This window comes from Rhincodon typus, chromosome 7 (genome assembly GCF_021869965.1).
Source record: "Rhincodon typus isolate 14 chromosome 7, sRhiTyp1.1, whole genome shotgun sequence".
NCBI classification, from domain to species: domain Eukaryota; kingdom Metazoa; phylum Chordata; class Chondrichthyes; order Orectolobiformes; family Rhincodontidae; genus Rhincodon; species Rhincodon typus.
The window spans coordinates 7,864,061-7,891,437 of record NC_063338.1 but is presented as its reverse complement, the minus strand read 5'-3'; the positions used below and the strand labels follow the sequence as shown (position 1 = coordinate 7,891,437).

General features: G+C 40.2%; 1 protein-coding gene across 5 annotated transcripts in view; it reads left to right on the top strand.

The window, feature by feature from the left end:
- ikzf2 (IKAROS family zinc finger 2) overlaps positions 1–27,377 on the top strand; it is a 100,289-nt gene that overhangs the window by 15,051 nt on the left and 57,861 nt on the right. For 4 of the 5 annotated variants that reach the window (XM_048599414.1, XM_048599412.1, XM_048599413.1 and 1 more), the window contains 2 exons: positions 315–578; positions 15,886–16,053. In XM_048599414.1, the coding sequence (XP_048455371.1) occupies positions 315–578; positions 15,886–16,053 (432 nt within the window). The remainder of the gene's footprint in view (positions 1–314; positions 579–15,885; positions 16,054–27,377) is intronic. The other variant, XM_048599415.1, reaches the window with a different exon arrangement.

Genomic DNA, 27,377 nt, shown 5'->3' with positions numbered 1-27,377 from the left:
ACAATGGCTAGTGCTGCCTCAGTGACGTACAAGTAATGATAGACTGCAAAACAGTAGTTTAAGAAAAAATGCTGCTGTGACTGAATCAAATGACAGAAGAATATTGTTACTAATAAGGTATGTTTGAAATATGTTAAACAAATCGTTCATTCATATAAAGTCTGTTTTCAACATTGTAGTTTTACAAATCAGCCATCAATCAAGTATGGACAAGAGGAAGGACTGGTATAAGAAAGCAATGTCTTTCCTTGGGATTTGAGCTGCCGGCAATCGAGTGACCACATTTTATTTTAAACATTTTATTGGTTTTGCAGCAAACTCCATCAAGATAGAGATGCATAGTGATGAAGATGATGGAAAAGTTCTTAATCAGGTGGACCAAGCCAGAAGCAAAGGGGAAATGAGTACCATGGAGGAGTCTGTGGTGGAAAGCAACGGAATGACAGAAACCAACCCAGGGCCGGAGATACAAGCTGATGGAGGGATACGACTTCCGAATGGTAAACTGAAGTGTGACATCTGTGGGATGGTTTGCATTGGGCCCAATGTTCTAATGGTACATAAACGGAGCCACACTGGTAAGCAGTTAAAAGAAAAATTGATCGTACACTAGATAAGAAATGTGTACTTCGAAAAAAATCAAAGTTGTGGACCACCTTAGATATATTTTCACAATAGCTAAATTTATATTTTTTTTAAAAATCACCAGTGTGGTGCAATAAATAACGTAGGAATTGTGAGTGAATAAGATTTTATAGTGGGCAAACTAAAGACATACTGATATAATTAAGATTGTCATCGTGCACTCTTAATAGACCTGTTGTAAAACTGCCAAACAGAATTTGTTGCCTTGAAAATTGTAACAGTGGTATTTATCAATTAGAGATGGTGTAAAATCTTAGAATACTTAGGTTAGAAATTTCATGATCAAATTGTTTTGCTTATTTGCAAAATAGTTACAAGTACTGCTTATCTGTTAGACCTTTTAATGAAAGCTTTTGCATGCTTCATTCAGAGGTTCTAGAGAAGTAATATTTGTAAATTATCAAAGTGAACTGAGACTAGTGGTTACAAATTACAATGTTCAGATTCTTGTTAGCCTTAAATTTGTAACATAATTAACTAGCTTCTCTAAACTTTATGAAATAATTAATGCATTTTTAAGAAACAGCTGTAAGAGTTAGAAGAGTTTGTATGTTCCACTAGTAACTTATATTTTATTTCACATTATTAAACTGTGGGGAAATCATACTTTGAATAATTAGCTTCACAGACATTTCCATATGATACTTTTAAGCTCTTTAAAAGATTGGGAAGTTATTATATCCATCATGATCCCCAATAATTGGAGATTGGATATTTTGGCAATGAAGCATTTATCTTGTGTCCTTTCTCAACATTGCATTATGGCTCATTATGGTGCACAACTGCACCTATAATATTCCTGCCATATGGTAGAAAAGCAATGAATGCAGCCAATTTATTTTTCAATTTAATTACTGTTAATACCCCTGTAAATATATGTAGCTAATCAGTGCAAGTAACTTACAGTTAGTGATTCAAGACTAATACTTTGGTACCTGATACAAATTAGTATTCTGTGGTTGCCATCTGCACAAAATTAAGTAATAATAATGGAACATAGACTCATTGGGTAGACATAAAAAGGAAATTAGAAGATATGTTTGCCGTATCCAAACATGTCGTCTTAAATCATTTTAATGTAAGTTGGAGGAAAGTGGGCAGAGGTAATTCCCCTGGTAAATGCACTGTGGACAAGGGTTCAAATCCCATCATGGATGCTTGAGGAATTTGAATTCAGTCAATAAATCTGGAACATAACAATCATCACAATGATGGTGAGCATTATAAATAACCCATCTGGTTCACTGATGTCCTTTTTAGGTATGATATCTGCTTTACTTACCCAATCTGACCTGCCTATGACTCCAGACCCTTAGCAATGTGTTTAACTTTTAATTGCATATTGAAATGGCCTTGAAACAGATATGTCACAAATGCAGGCCTTCTGGTGACTGTCTTATCCAATGGAAAAAAAATGGATTCAAAGCAATGAAATAATGTTTGTAAAATTTCCCTCTTCCTTTCTTCACATCTTCCCCCTCCTAACCCAGCCTGAAACAGCGCCCATTAATCCTACCTAAGCTATTATTTGAATAACAGGCCAGAAGATCCTTCATGGCGGGACTTTATATACAGAAATTCTGAAAACAAATGACAGTTGAGTCTAGAATTTGAACTTCTGTTTCCTGGTAAATGAATCTATTCGGAAGAATTTTGCCGTGAGCAGCGCTGGCTCTTCAACTGGAGCTGTCTGTACTCTTATCCCATTCCTTGAACTTTTGCTATAAATACTTTGTATTATTTTCCAAATAACTGGCTGTTTTTCAAATGATGTCAATTTCAATGCCTCAGTGGCCACTTGCAGCTAAACATTGTATTCCCAATAACTTTGTGTGAATACAGAAACACTTCCTGCTTTTTATTCTTTTTATCGAATGATAATTCTAGATCTGTGTCCCCTTATCAATTCACCAATAAGTGGGAATCATCTTTCACTGTCTACCCTTAAAAATCTTCATAATTTTGATAACATTAATTTAAGTCCTTTTTAGTTATTCATAAAAGCTTTTCTGTTGACATGTCAGTTTGTTAAATATCAGCATCATTCAATAAAGCGAGCCCTCATTTTGCATCCATTTAACAATCCTGCTATTTCTGGAAAAATAGAACTTCTGCTTAATTATGTCCAATCTCCCTTTGCTGTGTGTGCCTCAGGTGAGACATCAAATAGATTCAAGGTTTTTTTCCTAAAAAGGAGGTAAAGTCAGAGTGATAATTAAAATGATGCTTTAAGAGTGACATTTGCATTGATAATAAGAACTTATTTGACGTTAATTGGACACACATTTCATACATTATGGAGAGACTAGGAAATGGGATATATGAAAAGGGTTGTTAAAGTAAAGAGGAGTTAATGCAGGAAGAATAAATATAAACAAACAAAATGGATGATTTTGCGTTGGCACCGTATAGTAAAATTGGGCCCAATGCCTTTAACATTCTATTCTCTTTCTTCCACTGGGGTTACGTCTGTGAGACAGATATAATATTTTCCAAGAATGAATGTGTTTGGTAACTAGGTTTGAGTAAAATTGTTTTTTAATCTGACACAAACAACTTCTTGTTCTTTTCTGACATGCCTTTAGAGATGAAATTATTATTTACAGATTTTGTTCCCATTTTCTGACAAGCACATAACTTGACAGGGGATTGGTCTTTAAGTTAATGGCTTTCTAATTATCTTCTATTGACTTAATAAGAACTTGCAAATCTTACAAGTTACACACTTCTGGATTTAGTATAAAATTACCCAGCTGAGAATACTGCAGCCTTGTCATTGATTTTAGTGGGTTTGTTTTTTTCTCAAATCTTGGAAGTGTCTGAGAAGCTCGGTAAAAAAGAGTGAACATGAGACTTTTCTATGTGTAACTTTGATAGGTCTGTAAATGAGCAGCTGAGAACAGGATACAGGTGAAATTGGTACTACAGCCCTTGTCCAGACTACTTATTGACTGCATGCCTATTTTCAAGGTATGGGCATGGAGAGTGTGAAAAACAATCAGGCTTGACATGTCATTTACTGAGGCTAGTGTTTCCAAGATGCACACTGTAGCAGCAGATGGCAGGGAAATACTGTGCAAAGTTTTTAATGAATAAGTGAGGTACAGAGGAATCACCCTAGTTCTCTGACACACCTTTTGGATGCTGTCATTTAGGTTGTTGACAGCTAGAGGGAAAGGAAACCTGTTCACCGCACACCAGGCAATTCCTCCATTAGCATTGGGTATATTATTTAGGAGGTTAGTGCCAGGAGTTTAACCTCCTGGAAGTTGCTAATGCAGGAAAAATTACCTTCATCTCATCAGGGTTGTCAAGGTAAGAAACTGTTCTCACATCAATCACACTCTCCCAACACCCCTAGCTGCACCACCTTTTGCATTTTACAGTCAATCAATCACAGTGCTGCCAGTGTTCTCTTCATTCTCTTGCAGCCACTACAGTACACCATACCACTGTTTTCTCCTGCTATTCACACATGCTGTACACCTGCTGGACTCACCTCTGTTTCAACCCTCAATTTCTCACATCTCATTATCACAAATTATGAACAATTCATGACAAGCTCGTCGGTTGTTTAAGAGACTGTGCCTGTCATTAGCACATTCCATTCTTCCTTGCAGCCATTCACAATATGCAGCAGGAAGCTGCTAACAATAGATGCCAGGAACCCTATACATCCTTTTGCTGACACTAGGGGCAGGGTAGATTCATGACCATAAGGGGTTATAACTGGAGGTTATAACTAGTGGTTATATTGTGCCTGGCTTCTTCTCACCATATCTTTTTTTTTCCATTCTCTGTTTTATCTCATCCAACACAATGCATGACAAACTGCCCACATTTATTTACCCATCACTGTTTCTAAGAGTTAACTCTTTAATTTCAAATGTTGAAAATAATGGACTCTTTTCTACCAGTTAAGCAGAGGACTCAGACTTATTGAGTGTTCAATCATTCCACCTGACCTCAGCAGACACAACTTAGTGACAGTAGGGTAAATTCTAGGGTAGAGGAGGGATCTTCATGCTGTGAATCACTGCAGAAAGGTGTATAAGAGTGACAGCAGGGGCATAGGATGCCAAATTGCCAAGCAGCAGGATCAATAATAGCACTCCAGTTAGAAATTTGCATGCAGAATTTAAGGGTTCAGTCTACCAATAGTAAACTCCTGCTGTATCTCCCCTGCTCAAGCTGGTGTAGTTACAGTGGGCAGAATGGTCTCCTCTACCGTAACAATTATTGGATATTGCACGTGGGTTAAAGAAGGGTGTGTGTTGATGATAGTCTTATGAAGTGCTTAGAGACTGTACCTCATGATCGAATGATTCATATGTTGTCTCATGAAGTATTGGAAAATGAAGGCTACAAAAAGGTAGATGGCATTTACCAAGAAATGCTGTGTGTGTACTCAACACATAGAGATCTCTCATGTACGGTTCTAAGCATTGAAAGGTGGTCAACTTCATCTTGTGTCGTGGCTTTGATTATAACTTAGAGACTATTTTCCAACACAGAGTGAGAGATCAGTTCTATAAGCATGACTAAGGCACTCATCTCTTTTGGGAGTTCTACCATGGAAACTCTAATCACTGACATCTTGGTTTTGGGCCCTCATTGACAGATGTTTTCAGGGTGTCAGATCATCTCTGCAATTTGTTCTTGTTCAGGACCGATGGAGTACTGAAGCACAGTCACAGAAAGGTGGCCTTCATTCCTTGGAATAGGCTCCTACTGTCTGTCTCAGAATGTTAACATACCTGCAGCCTCACCAACTACTTTGGCTATGTCTTCATTAGTATCACAGCTGGGTCTTTCTGGTCTGACACTTGCTGAGATGCTGCAGTTGGCAGTTGGACCCTGAAGGCTTGAAGCCACTCAGGACCATTTTCTGTGGTCATCTGAAGTATCCTCAGTGGAAGCCTAGTAGACTTCCACCTTCCAGGTGGATTAACTTCATAGAAGCATGAGATAGGTAAATCAAAAACTTAAGGGGGCTTACAAACTTGATTCTCAATTATTATTGTTTAAAAAAAGGGCACAGATGGAATTAGATTGTTGAATTACTGGCCTGGAGCTGGACAACTGGTAATGATAATAAGAAGAATCATGATGAGAATTGTGAGACTGTTGACATATGGGTTTGCAATTTTTATTAGTGTGAAGCCCTGTAGGGGAACTGGGGAAAAATGTTGACTTTCATGCTGCTCTTTCTCCACCTCTTGCTGCACATTTTGTTGCCAGGTGGTGGGGTAAGGCTGGTTCCTTGATATTGCAAAGTATGCAGCTTTTAGCATATGAGCATAATTCTTGATTCCTGTTCAAGACTTTACTGCAAAGCATCCTGAATGGTCCAGAGTCATTGCTTGAGAAGGTCAATTGTTCACTTGCTGATGTTTCTGCTGGGTGTATGGCACTTCTTAAGACCTGCCCAACAACTGTTGCTGGGTTTCTGATTGGAATCAACAACGAAATCTGAACAGGATCCTGAGAAGCATGCAATACCATATAGATGGTGTGTATGGGTATGGCAACTGTGATGCTTTTTTTTAATCTCTTTAATAGGATGTGAGTGTTGCTGGCCTGATCAGGCCAGCATTGTTGAGGAGGTTGTGGCAGACTGTCTTCTTGAACTGCGATGTCTTAGCCGTATACACACTGATACTTCCAGAAAAGGTGAACCATGGTTACTCTTTGTCTTGCTTTTTCTCTCTTGGAAAAGTAATGTAGCTTTCCACCTACTGTAGAGAGTTTCAATGATATCTGGATACAGAATTCCCCTATTACAGATGTGATCTGGTGCATCCTGGAAGGAATCCATTGCATGAATGTGAAGGACCCCCTGGTGAACCTTGATGATCACAGACATGCTATGTATGCCCTGTTTTAGGATTGAGGCTGCAGTATCTGACATATCATTGTCAGCCTCTTTGGTGAATCAGTAGTCATGGGGTTATTGCTTGTCAGTGAGGATGAGGTGTGAGAAATTCTCTTTGAAGAACTGCCACCGATAAGACTTCATCCACGCTGTTTTTCACCTCCTCTATGTCCTCCAGCAACCCCAACTCCATCCTGTGATTTTACCTACTTCTCCTCAAGCCCCAGTGGCTGTTCAACCAGCCCACTCTAGATTGCAATTAACTTTGGCTAGCCTTCAAAATAGTTTACCTTGTACCAACAAAGTGTGATTGCAGAAGTCTGAATTCAATTGTAAACACAAGAAATAAGCAAAAAAAGACTGGTCAAGTCAACAAATAAGCTGTATATGATGAATGAGTCCTTTTAAATGCAGCACTCAAGGGTGCATTTAAAAGCCCCCTGCCCGGCAACCAAAGGCCATCCAAGGCTTGAAAATATTTCTTTGGTGTACAAAGAATAGGACTCTCAATTTCAGTGCCATTGCGGTGCTGGGCAATAATTGGTTGATTAAATCAAACAGCATGTTCCTTTTGGCTGTTCATAATAGATAGAGTATAAACCACACTCAACTTATTCGCGCTTGTAAAACCAAACCAACAAGTGGAATAGATGTGGGAGAAACTGAATGTGATGTGTTTGGATTTTAAAAAGGCTTTTCATAAAATCACGAATAAGAGATTATTGTACAATATCACATCACATGAGATTGATAGTAATATACCAGCATAGATTGGGTATTAGTTAGTGGACAGGAAGCAGAGTAGGAATAAATGGGTCATTTTCAGGTGGAGGTGGAGTACCATAGGAATCACTGTTTGCCCCAACTATTCACAATAGATCAATAATTTGAAGGGAATCAAGTGTAATATTTCCAAGTTTCCAGACAACACAAAACTTGGTGGGAGTTTGTGGGGTGAGGAGGATGTAAAGAGGCTTAAAGATGATTGATTGAGTGATCAAATACATGCCAGATGTAATAAAATGTGGATAAATGTGAATTTGTCCACTTCAGTAGGAAAAACAGAATATCAGAAAGCTATTTAAAAGGTGACAGATTGGGAAAGGTTGATATACAAAGGGCCCTAGGTGTCCTTGCACACCAGTCATTGAAAGCAAGCATGCTTGTGCAGCAAGATGGCAAAGCATGTGTTAGCATTCATTGCAAGAGGATATAAGAACAGGAGCAAGGAAGTCTTACTGCAGCTGTATAGGGCCTTGGTGGGACCACGCCTGGAGCATTGTGTGCAGTTTTGTTCTCCTTCTTAAGAAAAGATATACTTGCAATAGAGGGAGTACAGCAGAGATTCACCAAACTAATTCCTGTGATAGCAGATCTGTCATGTGAGGAGAGATTAGATTTACTGGGCCTGTATTCACTTGAATTCAGAAGAATAGGAATAGCATTAAAACATATAAACTTCTGACTGGACTGGAAAGACTGGAATCAGGGATGATGTTTCCCCTGGCCTGGCGAGTCCAAAACAGGGGGTCATGGTCTCAGAATACGGGATAGGCCAGTTCCAACTGGTATGAAGGAAAATCTCTTCAGTCAGGATGGTAAACATTTGGAATTCTCTATAAGAGAAGACTATGAAGGCAAAGTTACCTAATATATCTAAGAAAGATTTAAGATTTCCAGAAACACAAGGTGCTAATGTGTACAAGGAGTGAGTGGATGTATAGCATTGAGATAGAGGATCAATCATAATCATGATGCACAGTAATGTATGCTCAACAGGCTGAATGGCTGCCTTCTGCATCTATCTATGCTTCTCATCCTGAGTACAATAACACCCAATTTAAGATAATGAGTCGAGCTTGTAACATGCTTGGTACTAGCGAAATACATTCATACCCAGGCATGTGTTTTCTGAAATAAAACGAATATTTCTAGCCCTGCTAGTAGTCAGCACCCTTTATTCCTGCTGTATAAATTGGTATGATTGTTTGATATTTGATATTCTTGTATTTGTCCAAGATGAAAAGTTCTGGAAAAGTATCCCACCTTCTAGCAATTATAATTTTTTTTTCATATTTCTGACATGTGCCTTGGATGCCTACATTGGACCTTCATCTGACATGGTGGATGACAAACCTTGTTTCAGAATGAGTGCATGTAAGCCACTCTGTCTTGAATTCATTATTGTCCATATTATGCCTGTAAAATGGGCAGACAGAATATTTGAATTTCTAGGTCTTGGAATCTAGATTCAGCTATTCAAGTAGAACCAGAGTCTCAAATTATTGTGTTTAATCATCCCTGTTTACCAAAATTAACATATCTAGCGAGTGCAAAAAATGCAACAAGATTATTAGTCACAAAATTGGTTTTAGTTTTTAGCCCCATGCTCCAAAGAAGCCATTGGATCATTGCCCACGGCTTAAACTTTATCCTTCCCCACATATTGGTACTCAGTCTTGTATCAGTTATTTCCAATACTTAATTATTTTTGTGCAAAGATTGCATGACATTCTGTAACCTGACCACAAGTTCACTCAGTGCTTTATCATTTTTTTGTACAAGACATGAATGGAATGATCATTGATGACATACTTACAGTGGTACATTTTTCACTCACACGATTGAAAAGTGGTTACATTCCCTCATACATATGCATTTGCATGTGTAAGTAGGGGGAGGCTTAGTGGTATTATCGCTGGACTGTTAACACAGAGACTCAGATAATGTCCTGGGGACCCAGGTTCGAATCCTGCCATGGCAGATGGTGGAATTTGAATTCAATGCATATCTGGAATTAAGGTTAATTATGACCATGTTAATGATGACCATGAATCCATCGTCGGTTGTCAGGAAAAACCCACCTAGTTCACTAATGTCCTTTGGGGAAGGAAACTGCTGTCCTTACCTGGTCTGACCCAGATGTGGCTCCAGACCCACAGCAATGTGGTTGACTCTTAACCTTCCTTTGGGCAATTAGAGATGGGCAATAAATGCTGGCCAGTGATGCCCTCATCCGATGAATGAATAAAAGGGTATTTGCTTATAGTCATTACACTGTTTTGACCTGACTTCGTTAGTCATTGTATGGTCACTTAATATATTAATTATAAAATAAATTGTCTAATTGTACAGTGCTCTGTACATCAAGAATATAACACAAAACTTTCCAAAGGCATTGTGAAGGGACTATACCAACTAATTTTAAAATACGTGGCACGAGGACACCGCAGTTAGCACTGCTGCCTCACAGCGCCAGGGACTTCGATTCCAGCCTCAGGTGGCTGTCTGTATGGAGTTTGCAAATTCTCTCCATATCCGCGTGGGTTTCCTCTGGGTAGTCCGGTTTCCTCCCACAGTTCAAAGATGCGCAGCACTAGCCAGACTACATTGCCCATATTGTTCAGGGATGTGCAGGCTAGATGGATGAATCATGAGAAATGTGGGGTTTAAAGGATGGGGGGGGGGGGGGGGGTGTGGGTGTGGGTGAGGGTGAGATGCTCTTTGGAGGGTCGGTGTGGACACGATGGGCTGAATGGCCTGCTTCCAGACTGTAGAGATTCTGCGATTCTATGAAAATATTTATGTCCATTATGTAAAAAAAACTGATGCCCACTCTGCTTTATAACATTATGGTCTTTACATTTCTCTCTAATATCCTGAAAATACATTAGCAACTTTCCATCCAGTGTTATTTTGAAGTTTATGATTACACTGAATTTAGACTGAAAGTTATTCAGGAAATTATTTATGTCTACTTCTGATAAACATATGGGAAATAACACCTTATCAACCTCTAGCTTAATGTTAGAAATACACAGTGGATCATGCAGAATCTGTAAAAAAAGAAGCATTTCACGTCAATGACCACCAATTGAAACAAAAAAAAGGCTGTTTTTAAATTAGATTTCCATCTCATCCAATATTTTGCTTGAGGCTTAACTTTACCAAGACTGATAATGCAAAATGTTTCATAAAATCTACTTTTGGAAAACAGTTCACAAAACAACATTCCAAATTCTTAGTAAATTTCCCACAAATTCTGAAGAATTAGTAAATTTATACCAAACTAAAGATATTATGAAGCATTGATTGGAGCTACGTGTAAGATATTAGAACGAATACATACTTAGGTATTCTCATGTATAAAAGCTGAATAACTTCCAAGAACAAATAAGAATGCTACTTTTTTATTTATGATGTGCTGCAAATCTCGTTTCTTCACTATTAAAGTGTTCTCTTTAATTTATATGCAATTTCTTTCACATTTTCATGTCTTCTAAATTGAATGGATTGAACATAATTTGCAGCAAGGATTTGTTACTTACCGTAAATTTTCCACAAATTACCACACCTTCAGGCAAGGAGGAATCATTCATTAACGCAAAGGAATTATGTATTGAAATTAAAATGGAAACCTAAGCAGGTCCTATGAAATAGGAATACAAGCCTCAATGGCCTATGACTTAGAGTGATTGAGATGTACAGCATGGAAACAGACCCTTCAGTCTAACTCGTCCATGCCAACCAGATATCCTAAATTAATTTAGTCCCATTTGCCAGCATTTAGTCCATATCCCTCTAATCCTTTTCTGTTCATATACCCATCCGGATGCCTTTTAAATGCTGTTTTTTACCAGCCTCCACCACTTCCTCCGGCAGCTTATTCCATTCTCGCACCACCTTCTGCATGAAGAAGTTGCCCCTTAGGTCTTTTTTAAATCTTTTCCCTCTCACCTTAAGCCTATGCTCTCTGGTTTTGGACTCCCCCACCCTAGAGAAAAGACCTTGTCCATTTACCCTACTCATGCCCCTCATGATTTTATAAATCTTTATAACGTCACCCTCAGCCTCTGATGCTCTAGGGAAAATAGCCCTAGCCTATTCAGTCTTCTCTGAACCCTTTCAAGTTTCACAACATCCTTCCTATAGCAGGGAGACCAGAACTGCATGCTGTACTCCAAAAGTGGCCTAACCAATGTCCTGTACAGCCATGTCATGACCTCCTAACTCCCATACTTAGTGCACTGACCAATAAAGGCAAGCACACCAAACGCCTTCTTCACTATTCTGTCTACTTGGGACTCTACTTTCAAGGAACTATGAACTTGCACTCCAAGTTCTCTTTATTCAGCAACACTTCCCAGGACCTTCCCGTTAAGTCTTGACCTGATTTGCTTTTCCAAAATGCAGCACCTCACGTTTATCTAAATTAAAATCCATCTGCTACGCCTTGGCCCATTGGCCCATTGGCCCATCTGCTCAGGACCCCGCTGTACTCTGGGATAACCTTCTTTGCTGGCCACAACATCTCCAATTTTGGTGTATTCTGCAAATTTACTGACCGTACCTCCTATGTTCACATCCAAATCATTTATGTAAATACTGAAAGGCAGTGGACCCAGCACCAAACTTATGGCACCCTGCTGGTCACAGGCCTTCAGTCTGAAAAACAACCCTTCACCACCACTCTCTGTCTTCTATCTTTGAGCCAGTTCTGTATCTAAATGGTTAGTTGTTCCTGTATTCCATGTGATCTAACCTTGCTAACCAGTCCACCATGAGGAACCTTTTCGAATGCCTTACTGAAGTCCATATAGATCACATCCACTGCTCTGCCCTCATCAGTCCTCTTCGTTACAAAAACAGAAGATACTGGAAAAGCTCAGCAGGTCAGGCAGCATCTGTGAAGAACAAATCATAGTTAATGTTTCGGGTCCAATGACCCTTACTCAGATCCTCAGTCCAATTGTAAGGAAGAGTCACCGGACCCGAAACATTAGCCCTGATTTTATCTTCGCAGATGCCGCCAGACCTGCTGAGTTTTTCCAGCAACTTCTATTTTTGTTCCTGATTTACACCATCTGCAGTTCTTTTCAGTTTTTAATCCTCTTCGTTACTTCTTCACAAAACTCAATCAAGTTAGTGAGACACGATTTCCCATGCACAAGGCCATGTTGACTATCCCTAATCAGCCCTTGCCTTTCCAAAGACATCTAAATCCTTTCCCCTCAAGATCCCCTCTAACAACTTGCCCATCACTGATGTCAGGCTCATCGGTCTATAGTTCCCTTCCTTACCACCTTTCATAAATAGTAACATGAAGATTCAGACATCCAGATTGTTCAGTTTGAAATGTGTTTACCTGAAACGATCTACCTGTTTATACAAACATTGGTGTAGCTGTGCTATTGAATATTTAGGCCCAGCCTGCGATTAAGATTTTACAGAGCTAGATCTTTGTCTGAAAAATAATGATGTCTGAATGCTATCTACACTGTTAATATGTAAATTGGCCACAGCTTGTAGTAAGGAAGAGATACCCTGTGAATTGTGAATCACTACAAGTTTTTGACTAAGTTGCACCACTCTGCCTTTGGTTTCACAGAAATCACATTTTTTTTGTTTAACCTATCCATAATTTTGATGAACTTGCTAAATTTAGATATTAATTCCCAAATAAACTTGCCACATGAATTTAAGCCCAGTAACAAGCACTCTTTCCGTCCTTGAGAATGACTGCCAATCAAGCTTGCCCCGAAAGTAAAGAGTTGAATGTAGAGTCTCATTCCTTCAGGTTATGACTTGTTTTGGATGATCTTAAAAATTACAAACTTTGACTCATTAAATATATTTTGCTTTTGTTCTTTTCATCTCCTGGTTAATTCATTCCCTCATACCCACTTTTTATGTTTCAGTGTCGGATTTGACTCTAACTCACCTGCTCAGCCCTTCCTTTGCTTTTTTTTCCAGTCCTCACATCTCATTAGTTAAAGTGATACAACATTGATTGCATTGCTCACCGAGGCTCCAAATGTCCAGTTATTCTAGCCGTGGGGTAATCAGCTTGGACTTCTAGCAACATTGTGGGGAAAAATGTTTTAAATGTAAACATGCATCAGAAAGTGTAGTTAACAGGATTCAGCCTTACTGCTGCAAAATCTATCCCTTTATAAACAGGCCATTCAGCCCAAGTGACTAGTGTTCGTACTCCATACAAATCTACCCCCATCCTATTTCATGTAACCTTGTCGGCACGCACTTCTGTTCATTTCTGCCACCGATATTTATCTAGCTCTCCCTTAAAAGCGCCTATGTAAGTCACTTCAGCTACTTCTTGCAGTAGCAAGTTGCACATTTTAACCACTCTCTCGGTGAAGATGTATTTCTTGGACTCCCTGTCAGATTTATTAGTTACCATCTTATTTCTATAATCTTTACTTTTGAACTCCCACAAGTGGAAACACCTTCTCTAAATCTATCACATCCATCTCTTCTAGATTTTCAAAATTACCTGTTCACTCACCTCTTGGTATTCTTTTCCTAGAGAAAAAAAAGCTGCAGGCTGCTCACTTTTTTTTCCCGTAGCTACTACGTGTCATTTCTGGAATCTGTGTAAATTGAATTTTTACCTTCCTCAATGCCTCCAGAAACAAAGTGTATTTTGGAGACAAGAACTACATGGTACACTCAATTAAATATAGTTCAACTAAGGTTTGTACTAAACCTCTTTGTAGCGTAACCTCTTTGCTTCTCAATTTTGTTTCTTTAAAAATAAAGTTATTTTCAACCAGTTTAATACAAATCAAATCAGAACCAATATAACAGTATTTGTACAGAAGTCTAGGGGCCTGCTTCCTTGCACTGACCCTGAGAATGCAAATGGCAAACCACCGTTTACAAAACCTGCCAAGAAAATGGCTTAGGATGAAACATCAGCAGACAGTTAAAGACCTGCCTTTAGGCAAAGCACTCATAACATGACATAACATGAATGATTGTAGTCAATGGGATTGAGAGAAGTCACCAATGGCAGATGATCCAAAATAAAGCAAGAATTATTTAATCATTTTAAATGCTGAGGCTGGGCTCGAACATAACTTCGAATAAATGTCAAATGATGATTTGCTGGTTCTGATATAAGTTTTATTTACTTGCATTGTAATTGAATGGTAATGATTGACTGGATGAAGAGGTTATAATGACTTGAAAATTTGACTTCTAGGGGCATGTCAGAAATCAACATTTTTTCCAGTAAAGCTATAAAACTATTAAGTCATATCTGCAATGCATTGCTTTACAATTCATTTGACATAATTAATTGCTATTTGGTTGTGTTTTTATTTATGCAACATCTGTTTTCAATTTTTAATTTTTACATTGATTGTTACAGGTTCGCACTCTCAAATCTAGCAGCCTCAAAATTTTTCAAAAAAATGTTTTAATTCAAATTGAAATGCCTTAGCTCAGTGAACAGAGAGTATGCAGGAAAACCAACCAATAGGATTGTAAAATACGATAGATTAATGGCCATGTTGCTGCTGATACTAATTCACTTCTCATGTGTTGCATTTAATAACTCTCTTGTGCTTTCCCTCACTTCCCTACATCAATACAACCTGTTGAAAGCAAGAAAAGATTCATCAAAAAATGTCTAGATTTCAAAGAACGCCAGTTTTTGGGTAGCTGGATTTGAGAGTTCAGTGTAGAAACACTAGCTGTAGTAGGTCCAGCAGTGAAATCTGTTGTCACTACCACTGATAGCAGTGACTGTTAGATTGTATAAATAATCACTGCAATAGCCCAACAGCATTGTAAATGGAAGATAGTCTGAATCAATATAATCTCTTCCAACACCAGTGCCCAGTGAAAAGAATCGTATTAATATAGTTGTGTTTCACCTTTCAATACTTAAATATGTATTTAGCTTAAACCCAAACTACTTGTTGGCCATATTAATCACATTTCAAATAACAGAAAACTAATTTTTATTCGAAGTGTGTAATTTTGCTTAGGAGGTATAGTCTGCAAAAGCATTTATTCACTTTGAAGTTTTGTACTGTACTTTTTAAATGTGGTCCACGGGATGCTGGGGCATGCAATAAGTAGCCCATGAAGATGGAAATCTGGATGTGTCTCAACAATACTATGACAGTCTCAGTGCAATTGTAGGGCTGCAATTATTAACAACTGAATTAACATTAGCAGATACTCCAAAACCTGAGATTACCAGATACAGTCATTAACCGAGTGTGTTTCAGTGATCACGGGGACAAATTGTTTTTCTGTTTTCTCATGTAAGCCTGTTTGTAAACAATTTTTTTTAGGATTGTATTGCACATAAAATCTAGATGAAATCTTATCACCTGTCATTTCAACCGGGTATTTTAGATCGAGCCCCCTCGCACCACTTTCTCAAAAGCTCCTACAAGCTACTCTTCCAGTTATACTTTTTTTGGGACATGTATTAATGGTAAGACTTTAAAGCTGCTGCCATGGAAACAATGTCTGCCATGATAATGCACCTGTTTCCGTGAACTCTGCTTTTGATCACAGGTGTGCTATCTTGCTTTTATGTGTTACAGGTGAACGGCCCTTCCGCTGCAACCAGTGTGGTGCTTCATTTACTCAAAAAGGAAACCTACTGAGGCACATCAAGTTGCATACTGGAGAGAAACCCTTCAAATGCCCTTTCTGCAGCTATGCCTGCAGGAGGCGAGATGCACTGACTGGGCACCTAAGGACGCATTCTGGTAAGTTCACATGGCTATATGAATTGCAGCCTTTCTGCCTACGTTTGGGCATTGTAGGCCTCTAGCCACAGTTTCAATCTTGTCAGGAATGGAAACCCCCAATGTTTCCCTGACTAATTAAGCATGCATAATATTATCCAATAAATATTTATGTAACATACAAGTGATCCATGTTGTTGTGAAGTATTGTGTACCGGGTTAACTGGAGTTATCCAACTTTCAATTTGTAAAATGGAGAGTGAAGTACCCTACAAAACAAACATTACATTTTAAGAAGGTACCACTTTAACTGTAGAAACCTGCTGCAAATTCTGCCAAAGTGTGCATGATATATTGTAATCATTTCTAGTTTCTCTTTCTCTATTAGTTATGTTTGACAGTGTAGAACCATGTTGTTTTTAGGCATGATGCTGTTTGATGTATTGCGCGGTTGAAGGTGGTTGCTTTATGGTATTTGTGCTTTCAACATTCTGAAGCATGAATCTGTAGGTTTTTCAGTAGTTGTGTAATTTTTAAAAATCATTTGAATTTATATGGCTTAGTTTGACTTTTAGTTTGTTATTGCTCACATGGTGTAATGTGAAGTATCAGCATGTGAGGGAATGGGCTTTTTTAGCCTGTCTGCTCTTATGGAAGGAAATAATATGTTGTGTTCAGAGGTGGGAATTTTTTGGGCAGTTACACACAACCTTTGGATTGCTGGCAGGTTCAGGATAATTCTTGATTCGGCTAGTTGCCTGGATTTGTTTGTTTTACAGTGCACATACTGCAACATTGCAATAAAGAATTATGCAATAATAAAGCTATTCAAACATGATAAATACTTTTGTTCTTGTAATATTAATCATAATCTATTGGGGGTACATTTTAGCCTTCATTCGCCGATGGAACTGAATGAGGTGCCAGTTTTACACCATGTCATATTACTGTCCAATGAGATCAGCAAAGTGGAAATTAAATTGGGTCTAAAACAAACATTGCACCTGATCCTGTCAGTGTCTGAATGAGTAGTCTGTGTTAAAATTGCCTCTTAAATGTCTAAAGTTTAATTTTTAACATAAAAATGAGTGAATACTTTGCTCATGTTGTCCTTACTTTTGTCTTTTTTTTTATCCTATTTCCTCTGCTATTCTTTAAACAACGTGGAGTAAAGTGGATAATTTGGTCTTTATTGTTTGTTTACTTGGTCCCCCATCCATTTTGAAGAAAGAAGCAAGTTTTTTTTTAAAACATGGTCCACATTGACTGAAAACATATCTAAAAGATCACTTCCTATCTAATATATTTATCTTTGCACAGTTTGAGAATGGAGCCATTGATGCCTTCCAATCTGTCATACGACAGCATTTGAATTTTTAAAAGAACTGAGCTCAGTATTTAATCATATGATTTTTGAAAGCTTACATTTAAGCAGGGTTCATGGACAGATTATTTCAATTTGGTTAACAATAATGAATTTTTTTTGCAGTGGTTTTATTAGCAGTTTTATACTTTCATTTTCATTCTAGAAATTTATCTTTGTTAATTTGGTCTCAATTTACCATCTCAAAGGTTACAATTACTGCCTGCCATTAAGTATTTCAACCATTGGTTACAGTATTGTATAACATTTAAAGATTATTCCACATACTCTAGACAGAGCCTTCCATCAGTTCCTGTTGCTTGCATGAATACACAATTCTCAACTTGTTACATATGCATGTGTGAGAAGGATGGCAGAAGCTGTATTGAAAACAACAAATGCTGGAGTTCACAGTGGATCAGGCAGCATCCATGGAGAGAGAGCAAGCTAACAGTTCAAGTCTAGATGACTCTTCATCAGAGCTGACGTGAGTGTGGAGGGGGCAGCTTTTATGCTATAGTTGGGGTGGGGTGGTAAAGGTGGATTGAAGAGTGCTGGAGCAGAAAGGATGTTGATAGTTAACAGGATTGTGATTGGAAAGTGAGAGTGGCAGAACAATGGTGAGTCTAACTGCCTGATGGAAAGAAGAGACAGTCCCACTGGGGTGGGGGGAGGGGAGAGAGGACATGATGACAGAGAATGTAACAAGTAAAGCTCAAAGAATGGGAAAAACTGGGAGTTGGTTAACAATTTGACGGTGTTGAACTCAATATTAAGTCCAGAAGGTTATGAAATGTCTAGTCTGAAGGTGAGATGTTGTTCCTCCAGTTTGTGCTGAGATTCGCTGGAGCACTACAGCATGCCAAGGACAGACGAGTGGGCCTGCGAACAGGACACTGTGTTAAAATGACCAGCTATGGGAAGGTCAGAGTCATGCTTGCACACAGATTGGAGGTGTTCTGCCAATTGGTCACTCAGTCTGCGTTTGGCTTCTCTAATGTAGAGTAGGCCACATCTTGTGCAGCGAATACAATAAACCAGATTGGAGGAGGTACAAGTAAAATGCTGCTTTCCACCTGGAAAAATTGTTTAGGCCCTTGGATGGTGAGCAGGTAGGAAGTGAAGGGGCAGGTATTGCATCTTCTGTGGTTACATGGGAAGGTGCCATGGGAAAGGGGGCATGATGTTAGCGGTCGATGAGTGGGCTTGGGTGTCCTGGAGGAAATGATCCCTGCAAAATGCAGATGGGGGAGTGAGGGGAAGATGTGTTTGGTGGTGACATTTTGCTGGAGTTTTCTGAAATGGCAGTGAATGATCATTTGAATGCAGAGACCGGTAGGATGAAAAGAGAGGACCAGGGGGACCCGATCATGTTGTCAGTGATAGGAAGGGGCAAGGGTGGATTCATGGGTGATAGGTCAGAGTAGTTGAAGGCCCTTTCAACCACAGTGGCTGGGAAACCACGGTCATGGAAGAGGGAAGCCATGTCACCCGTGCTGTATTGGAAGGTGGCATCATCCGAACAGATACGATGTAGGCGAAAGGAAATGAGAGAATGGGATGGAATCCTTGCAGGACACGGGTTGTGAAGAGCTATAGTGAAAGTAGCTGTGGGAGTCAGTGGCTTTGTAGTGGATGACAGTGGATAGTTTATTCCCTGAAATGGAGACAGAGAGGTCAAGGAAAGGAAGAGAAGTGTCAGAAATGGACGATGTGAAGGTTACCGAGGGGTGGAAATTGGAGGCAAAATGAACAAATTTTTCAAGCTCCTGGCTGAAGCCTGAAGTAGTACTGAAACAGTCATTGATGTATCGAGAAAAGAGTTGTGGAAGGGGGCCAGCGTACGACTGGAACAAGGATTGTTCCACATACCCCATAAAGAGGCAGGCAAAGCTGGGATCCATGCGGTTGCCCATAGCCACTCCTTTGACTTGGCAAAAGTGAGATGAATTAAAGCAGAAATTGTTCTGTGAGAGAGCAAGTTCAGCCAAGCCGAGGAGAGTTGGTGGTGGATGGGGATTGTTCAGGCTTCTGGTTGAGGAAGAAGACGAGAGCTCTCAGACTATCCTTGTGGGGAATGGAGGTATAGAGAGATTAGACATCCATGGTGAACAAGAGGCGGTTAGGGCCAGGGAACTGGAAATTGTCAATATTGTGGAGGGCATCAGAGGAATTGCGCATGTAGGTGGGCAGGCTCTGGAAATGTGGAGAGAGGATGGAGTCAAGGTAGGAGGCAATGAGCTAGATTGGGGAAGAACAAACTGATACGATGACCCTACCAAGGCAGTCTGGTTTGTGGATTTTGGGAAGGACATTGAAGTGGGCTGTCCAGGGTTGGGAGACAGTAAGGTTGGAGGCAGTGGTAGGAAGATCTCTGGATGTAGTGATGTCAGTGACAGTCCTGGCAACAATGGTTTGATGTTTGGAAGTGGGGTCATGGTCGGGGGGAGGTAGGAAGAAATATCTGAGAGTTGACATTGAACCTCCACAATGTAAAGATCAGTGCGCCAGACTACAATGGCACCTCCTGTATTTTGGCAGGCAGGAGGTTCTCGTCACTACTGCCATCTTCTGGGGCCAAAAGTGCAGGCAGCATACTTAAAGGGCATGTGCACAGCCATTCACTCACTCCAAGCTAGAAGCATCACTGCAGCCTGTGTTGGACATCATGCTCCTGGACATGCCACCAGCATGCTGAGTGGCAGCATGGTTCAGTGATGCCTCACTACAGGTTGTCCTCCTTTTCCTATTCCCCAGTTATGAGAGCAGGAAGCCTTCCCATCAGGCCTAGGCAGACAGGATAGAGATTGCAGCCCAGAGAAAAACCTGGCTCCAAAGCAACTCAAGGGTGAGCAATCCCCCATGTTCCACAACAGTAAGTACTTTTACCACAAAGTGACGGTCATAGGACCATCGTGAAATCTAACTGTGCCCATATAGAGAGATGTCAAAGAGGAAGCTAATGTGCAAGCCTCAGCACCAGATGGAAAATGTGTAATGAGTGTGTGCCGGTCACCTCTTGCTATCAGTTTTCTACTAGTTGCAAGCCAGGACAGTTCCTGTTCATATAGGTAGGCTCAGGAGCTGGTGTTGGTATGCATACTAATGAAGTGCTAATGCACCAATACGGATGATATTCAATTATTTGCTTTGTCTATCTGCAGAAGAATATGCATAATAGGAGGGAGTGGCCTCGACTGGCAGATGGATGGAAGATATTCAAATCCTCAACCCTTTTGAGGAGGAGGCCACAGAGCTGGAAGTGGGGGATGTGACTGTGACTGTGTCTGTGCTCAGGGAGAAATAGGCCAGTGAGAATGCCTGCAGTCTGCTGTTGTCAGATGGGTCAACGGAGTAAGGCTGTTTAGATAAGAGAGTGCACATACCATCAGCTAAATCTTTCTCTTCACTATTGTAGGCAGTAAAAACCAATGGAAGGGAAAAAAAAGAGGAGGCAGCCTTACCCTATCTCCAATCTACACCCTCCTCCAGTACCACCTTTACCACCACCTTTGAGCTTGATATCTCCTAAACTTTGGAGAATGTACCAGTGTGGTGTTCACCTGCACCCTCCACCAGCACATTCACCTCTGTGGATGCACGTTCTAGATTAGACTTAAGGTCACAAATGGTGAACATATCACTGAATGACGCCAGCTAACCACTGGCAGAGGGAATAACAGCTGAGTTCTCTGACACTTACTTGGAAGGTTGCTGGAGACCAGGCCCATGGTGACCATCATACTGATTATAAAATCAGCCACGATCTCATTTAATGGCAGAGCAGAATTGATGTGGTTGAATGGCCTACTTCTATTCCTGTGCCACACAGCCTTATGGCGTTATAGAGCTCAATGCAGAGAATGAGTTTCTGGAGATGGAGAGATAGACAGCGGAATATCAGGCAGAGCTGCCAAGACCATTTGCAAATTAGAGCCTTAGATGGAGCAGGCCTTTCAACTTTTGTCTGATGTCCTGGCTCTGCGTGCGAGCACTTCTGTCTCCATAGAAAGGATTGTAACTGCCTTGGAAACCCAGGTTCAGCAGGACACAAGTAGCTGTCAGATATGGGCTTGGATCAGCTCTCCATAACAGTAGCCATAGTGCACTGGACCTAAAGCAAGGCAAATGAGAGATGAAGCATTCAAACTCCTTCCAGTGCCTCTTCTTTTCAAGGATTCACGGATGCGTTCTTGTACACCAGAGGAAGGAGGAGCACCCAGCTAGACATTCTGGACACTTTATCTCAAGACATGTCAGAGTTCGTGCCAGTGATCTCATTACCTTCACTAAGTCAGACCAAGGGAAGTGTTCCAGCATCTGTGCAGGAGACTCTCAGCAAGCTGGAACCTTCAAGGACGAGCCCCAGAGGATGGGCAACAAATTCATCACAGTTAAGCATAACTTATGACAGGCTGTCTCCACTTCAGCTATGGTGGTTTGCCCAAGACGTTATCATAAGCAAAGTAAAGCAGTTGAGCACATGAGTGGCATGGGTGTTCAATCAATTGAAGTAGTTTTCACTGCAGTAAATGTATGTTCAGTTGCACTGCTTGTATGTTTGGTGTCGTCCTGTTACCTGTGATGATATGGTTTTGGTGAATTTAAGATTGTGGAGCATTTTCTCCATTAGAATGTGATGATGGTCTTCCCAGGCAGGGACTTCCAAAGCCAGGGGACATTGTAACAGAATAAGAGGCATCCAGTAAACAATCAAGGTGTGCAGGACATCATTCTTTCAGGGAACTATGTTTGGAAGTTTCCCACCCAGAAAGTGGAGGCACAATGAGAATGCTTAACTACAAAACTTGGTAGTTCAGGAAAAGAAAATGTATAGGAGTATAAGAATAAGAAGGTGTTGTGTCAGAAGATCAGCCATGAATTAGGAGAATGCTAGAGCATGTTCGAGAGTCCAAATGGCCTACTCTTGCTTCTTTATCCTATATTCACCTTAGAGTTCTCAGTTATAATTCCTGTAATTTTTCCTGCCACTGTGCAGCCCTCCAAAGCTATTGCGCAGCAGTGACTTCCAGAAACAGATGGCATGCATTGAACCTCTAAGTGACTGCAGAGGGAACATTAGACTTCAGCAATGTCTTGTCACCATTTAAAACAGGTATCAGGATGGTGTATGTTCATCCAGGCCAAATCAAGACAGCATATGACTTTCAATGCAGAATGTATATGGTTTGCTTGTGCCAAGGGTCACAATCACAGGCATGTTTTCTGTCAAGCTCCCAATGTTGTGCAAGTTCTGTTGCATGTAATTTGTGCAAAATCTGTTTCTTCACTGATTGACGCATGCAGGGTATTATGATTACAGATCCAAACCCTGAAGTACTATGGATATTATTAACTTTTAATTAGTTAAAAGAGGACTGTTAGTAGTAAAAACAAAGACTGAAAATATTAATTATGTGCTGTGTGGCAAAGTCCTATGTGGGACTCATTGAAGTTTGTCAGGCAGATGCAAACATTCCAACAGATAGAGTGTCACATCAGGAAGAAATAATGAGGAGATTCTTTAGCAGTCTGCAGTCGCAGATTTTTTTTGTTGTTTTGTCCTTCCAGGCATGTGCAAAAGAAGGTTAAAAACTAACTACAACCTTGGTCTGTATGCGCTCTTGGTATGCTAGTTAACTGAGGTTCATTTGTACTAGCCTGGGTTTGGGTGCCATTGCACTGTGAAGGTCATAAACCATCCTCTAGTCACCGCTATATTTCAGGTAAAAGGATTCTCTTGCCCTGAGTGGTAAAAGCCAACCGGCCAGCAATTTGGTCAGAAGGGAACAGAACAATAGAAGAACTATTTTGGTCTGCAATAGTTTCTGGCTAGCCACCAGAAAAATGATGTTATGCAAAAGTATTTCAACTGATTGCGCAGCCAAGAATCCTAAAATTGTATGTTCAATTATTAACACTCCACTTTGTATTCTTCACCAACTGAAGAAGTGGCGAATAAAGAAGCGTTTCATCCTGGTCTGGTCATAACAAGTGACCTAGAGAAACTAATCTGTATGGCTTTTAAGAGTTATCATTTTATTGGGCTCACCGGTTATTCCTAATCTGTGTGTATGTGCGTTGAATTGGTACTTCTGTATTTACTAACTGAAAAAACTCAGTCTTTTGTTAACTGAACAAAGTCTCTCTACTTTGGCTACTGTCAAAACATAGTGATTTTGTCATCCGCATGACATCCACAAGGGAGGGATTCTTTTTCAAATGAGCATATTTGAGACCAACTGAGGAGATGGGTGAATAAAGGAGGTGCCAGTTCATTTCTTCTCACCTGGGACCTTAATTTGGAATATCTATTTGGAATCATAGTAACTTGGTAAACCTCACCTAGGGTCGAAACAAGAAGAAAAACTATTGGTAGAGCTAAAGTAAAACAGATCATTTTCTTCAGGGAAAGTCAGTGTAAATGAAGTAACACAATAATGTCTGTCCCAAATAGGAAACAATAGCCTCCTAGTCAGCAGATATTGAAAAATAAAGCTGTAAAACTGAAATATCAGTAGCTTATTAGGCTTGGAATCTGTTAGCTTTTAGATTATCATGAGCCTCTGTGGCTTGTCTCACCACGCTCCTGGGTTCTCCCTGGCCATCTCAATAGGGAACTTCTTGGCCCCTGTCACCACTCTCATCTGAGCCCTCTATCTCTTCCACCACTAAAACATCTTCCCCCGCTTTGATGTGTGAGATTGTACAAGCTGCAGTAGTCAAGAATGAGGCAAGACACTCGTTGTGGGGAACACTGAAGTGCTCCACTTGAGTGATTCAAACTCATTTTCAGTAGGCCAATCATCTTCTCAGTCGTAGTCCTTGAGTAATCATGGACAGCATTGTATCTCTCCTCCATGGTGCTTTCTTAACTGGTGTCTTCTAGTTCTTCTGAGAGTAAAGCTGTCTTCCAGCGTTGACCCTGCACTCTGAATGGTGTGTCAAAGACTTGTACCACCTGTGAGTTCTTGAGAATGTAGGCATCCATTAGAACTCCCAGGCTAGCATTATGAAATTGGATGATTTGTCTGATATGATCACATATCAGCTGAACGTTCACAGGAAATCTTTCTGTTGATGAAGACAGATGGTTTATCCCAGCGAACTCTATTTGCTATATGTGTCCAATCTATAGCCCCTTGCACCGTTAGGAATCCTAAGATTGCAGTAAATCCCAATGTTTTGCTTGCCTGACTCCCTGGATCCTTATGGAACTTCACAAATTCATGAGCTCTTTGATGAGAGCATCTGTGACCTCCGCAATGCATTTGCAAGTGAGTGGTTGTGATATCCCACAAAGGTCCCCAGGAGACCCCTAGAATGAGCCACTGGCAAAGAGGCAACCAACATGGGATCATGTTTTAGTCATTACAGCTGAAGTTATCTTCCAACATTTGGCATATTTATGCATCAACTTCACAGGACATTTTAAGGCACCTTCTGCATTGCTTCTCATTCAGTTGAAGGTAGCTGCATTGCCTCTTAGATAATAAAATCATGCTATCAAATTTCTGGGGGACTACCCACAAATTCGAGTGAGTGGAGCTTCAAGATAAATGAGGAAGATCAACTGAAACCTGATTTGCTGATAAATGTGCTCAATATCAATAAAAATAAAATAGTTACACAATAAATGTGTGAAAAATGTCTTTACTTTTTGATTTCTCCCCATTGCCTGATCTTGTTCCGATAAAAACTTTGAATGTTGTGAATTATCTTCAGAAAATGTCAGCATTTTTGTGTCTGAAGAGTACTATCTTCTGACAAGTGTGCAGAATACAGTCCACTATGTAATTAGCGCAGTCAAACATGTTTTCATACTGCAGTGTATAACATCTATTGGCTTTTGTTGCTTCAGTTCTTTCCTGCTGGATTGGATCGGAAATGGGAATGTTCTTTTGCTGTGTTGCCATGAACCACATTAGCAAAATTTCTTTGATGTTGGGATAGACAGCTGTTGTCAATCTCCTCAGTACTAGGGGGAAGGTCTGCCTTCAAACATTTCCAAGATATTCACTTTGTGCTTCAAAATGGTTGACGCACTCAATGGTGGTCTCTCCCACTTCTTAACTCCCATCTGTTTTTCACGTCACACCACAGTTTTCCATTTGCTGTATCAATTTGACTTTGTCTCCATTGTCAACACTTTCAGTTGTCTCAGATTTAGCCATACTCAGATAGCTAACATATTTTCACAAATCTCAATGTTGAACAATGGCTTGCCTGTGACTTTGTGCTCTCATGAAACACCAGGAAAAGAAGAGTGAAGAAGAGAAATACCAGACTAAAAACATTAACTCTGTTTTTCTCTCCACCAGCGATGCCAGACTTCCTGAGTTCCTCCTGTGTTTATATCTGTCCTCCCTTTCTACTTTCTCATCTAACCTCATGTAGTCTATCTGACATACAGAAGAGCTCTTTGCTGCAATAAATTCATGTGCATGGAGACACCGATCTGGGTAATACAGTATTGAACTTTACTCCAGAGACCTCTAATTAAGATTGTATCTACCTTGCTCTGCCATAAACATTCTGCCACTTACCCTCACATCTCTATCAAACATCTAGCCAGGAATCTAGTCCTAGAGATTGCTTCCTTATACCATCTAGATCTCTCAAACTTTCAGCTGTATCTCTTCCTCCAAGGCCTTTATCCATACTTCAGACATCCTGAGTTGCTAATCAGCTCACAATATGATGTCATTCCAAACTTTGATGGGATCTCATTGGATTACAACTCCTGCCTTAGAGAAATGCTGATTGCTTGGGCATTGGACCATGGAGGTGAGAATTCACTTGAGCATGGTTCCATATGCACATGATTAATGGATGTCTCTTTATTCTGCCAAAAGTTCAAAGCATTACCTCTACCCAACAGAAAAGAACATCCTCCTAATTTGGGTGTTATCTTTTGTCAGTGTCTGTGATGAAAGTTATGTGCTTTAGAAATGGTGCAATTTGCGCATGCATTTTACTCCAACACTTTTGACCCTGCCCTTGTCACTTACCAATTTCCCCCCATTATCCTTCATTCACGCAGCAACACAGAAAAGGCCCTTCATCCCATCGAATCTACGCCAGTTAAAAACAACCACCTAATTATTCTAATCCTATTTTCTAGCAGTTGGCCCATAGCCATGTATGCCCTAGCATTGCAGGTGTATGTCTAAATACTTCTTAAATGTTCTGAGGGTTTCTGCCTTTATCACCCTTGCAGGCATTGAGTTTCAGATTTCCATCACTGTCTGGGTGGAAAATTGTGTCCTGTAAACCTCATGTCTTTACTGTAAATCCATGCTCCCTGGTGATTGTTGACCCCTCCACCAAGGGGAATCCTTTCTTCCTGTCTACCCTGTCTATGCCCCCCACATAACATAGCCCCCTCAGTTTCCTGTGCTCGAAGGGAAACAATCCCAGACTATCCAATCTCTCTTCATTACAAAAACTCTCCAGCCCAGAAAACATTCTGGTAAATTTCCTCTGCACCCTGTCCAGTGCATTCACGTTCCTCCTACAATGTGGATTCTAGAACTGCATTCAGTACTCTAGCTGTGGCCTAACCACAATTCCAGCATCACTTCGCTGCCTTTAAACTCTATGCCTTGGCTAATAAAGACAAGCATTCCATATGCCTTCTTAACCACTTTATCTACTTGTCCAATTACCATAAGGGACCTGTGGATGCGTATACCAAAGTCCCTCTGATCCATTGTGTTTTCCAGGGTCCTACCATCTATTTCCTTGCCTTTTTTGTTCTGCCGAAATGTATCACTTCACATTTATCTGGATTGAATTAAATTGCCACTAATCAGCCCATCTGACCAGCCTGTGTATCCTTCTGTAATCTAAAGCTATTCTCACTGTTTGCGTTCTCACCAATTTTCGAATCATCTGCAAACATTCAAGTTTAAATCCTTTATACCACAAACAGCAAGGGCCCCGGTACTGATATCAGCGTACCCCACTGGACACAGGCTTC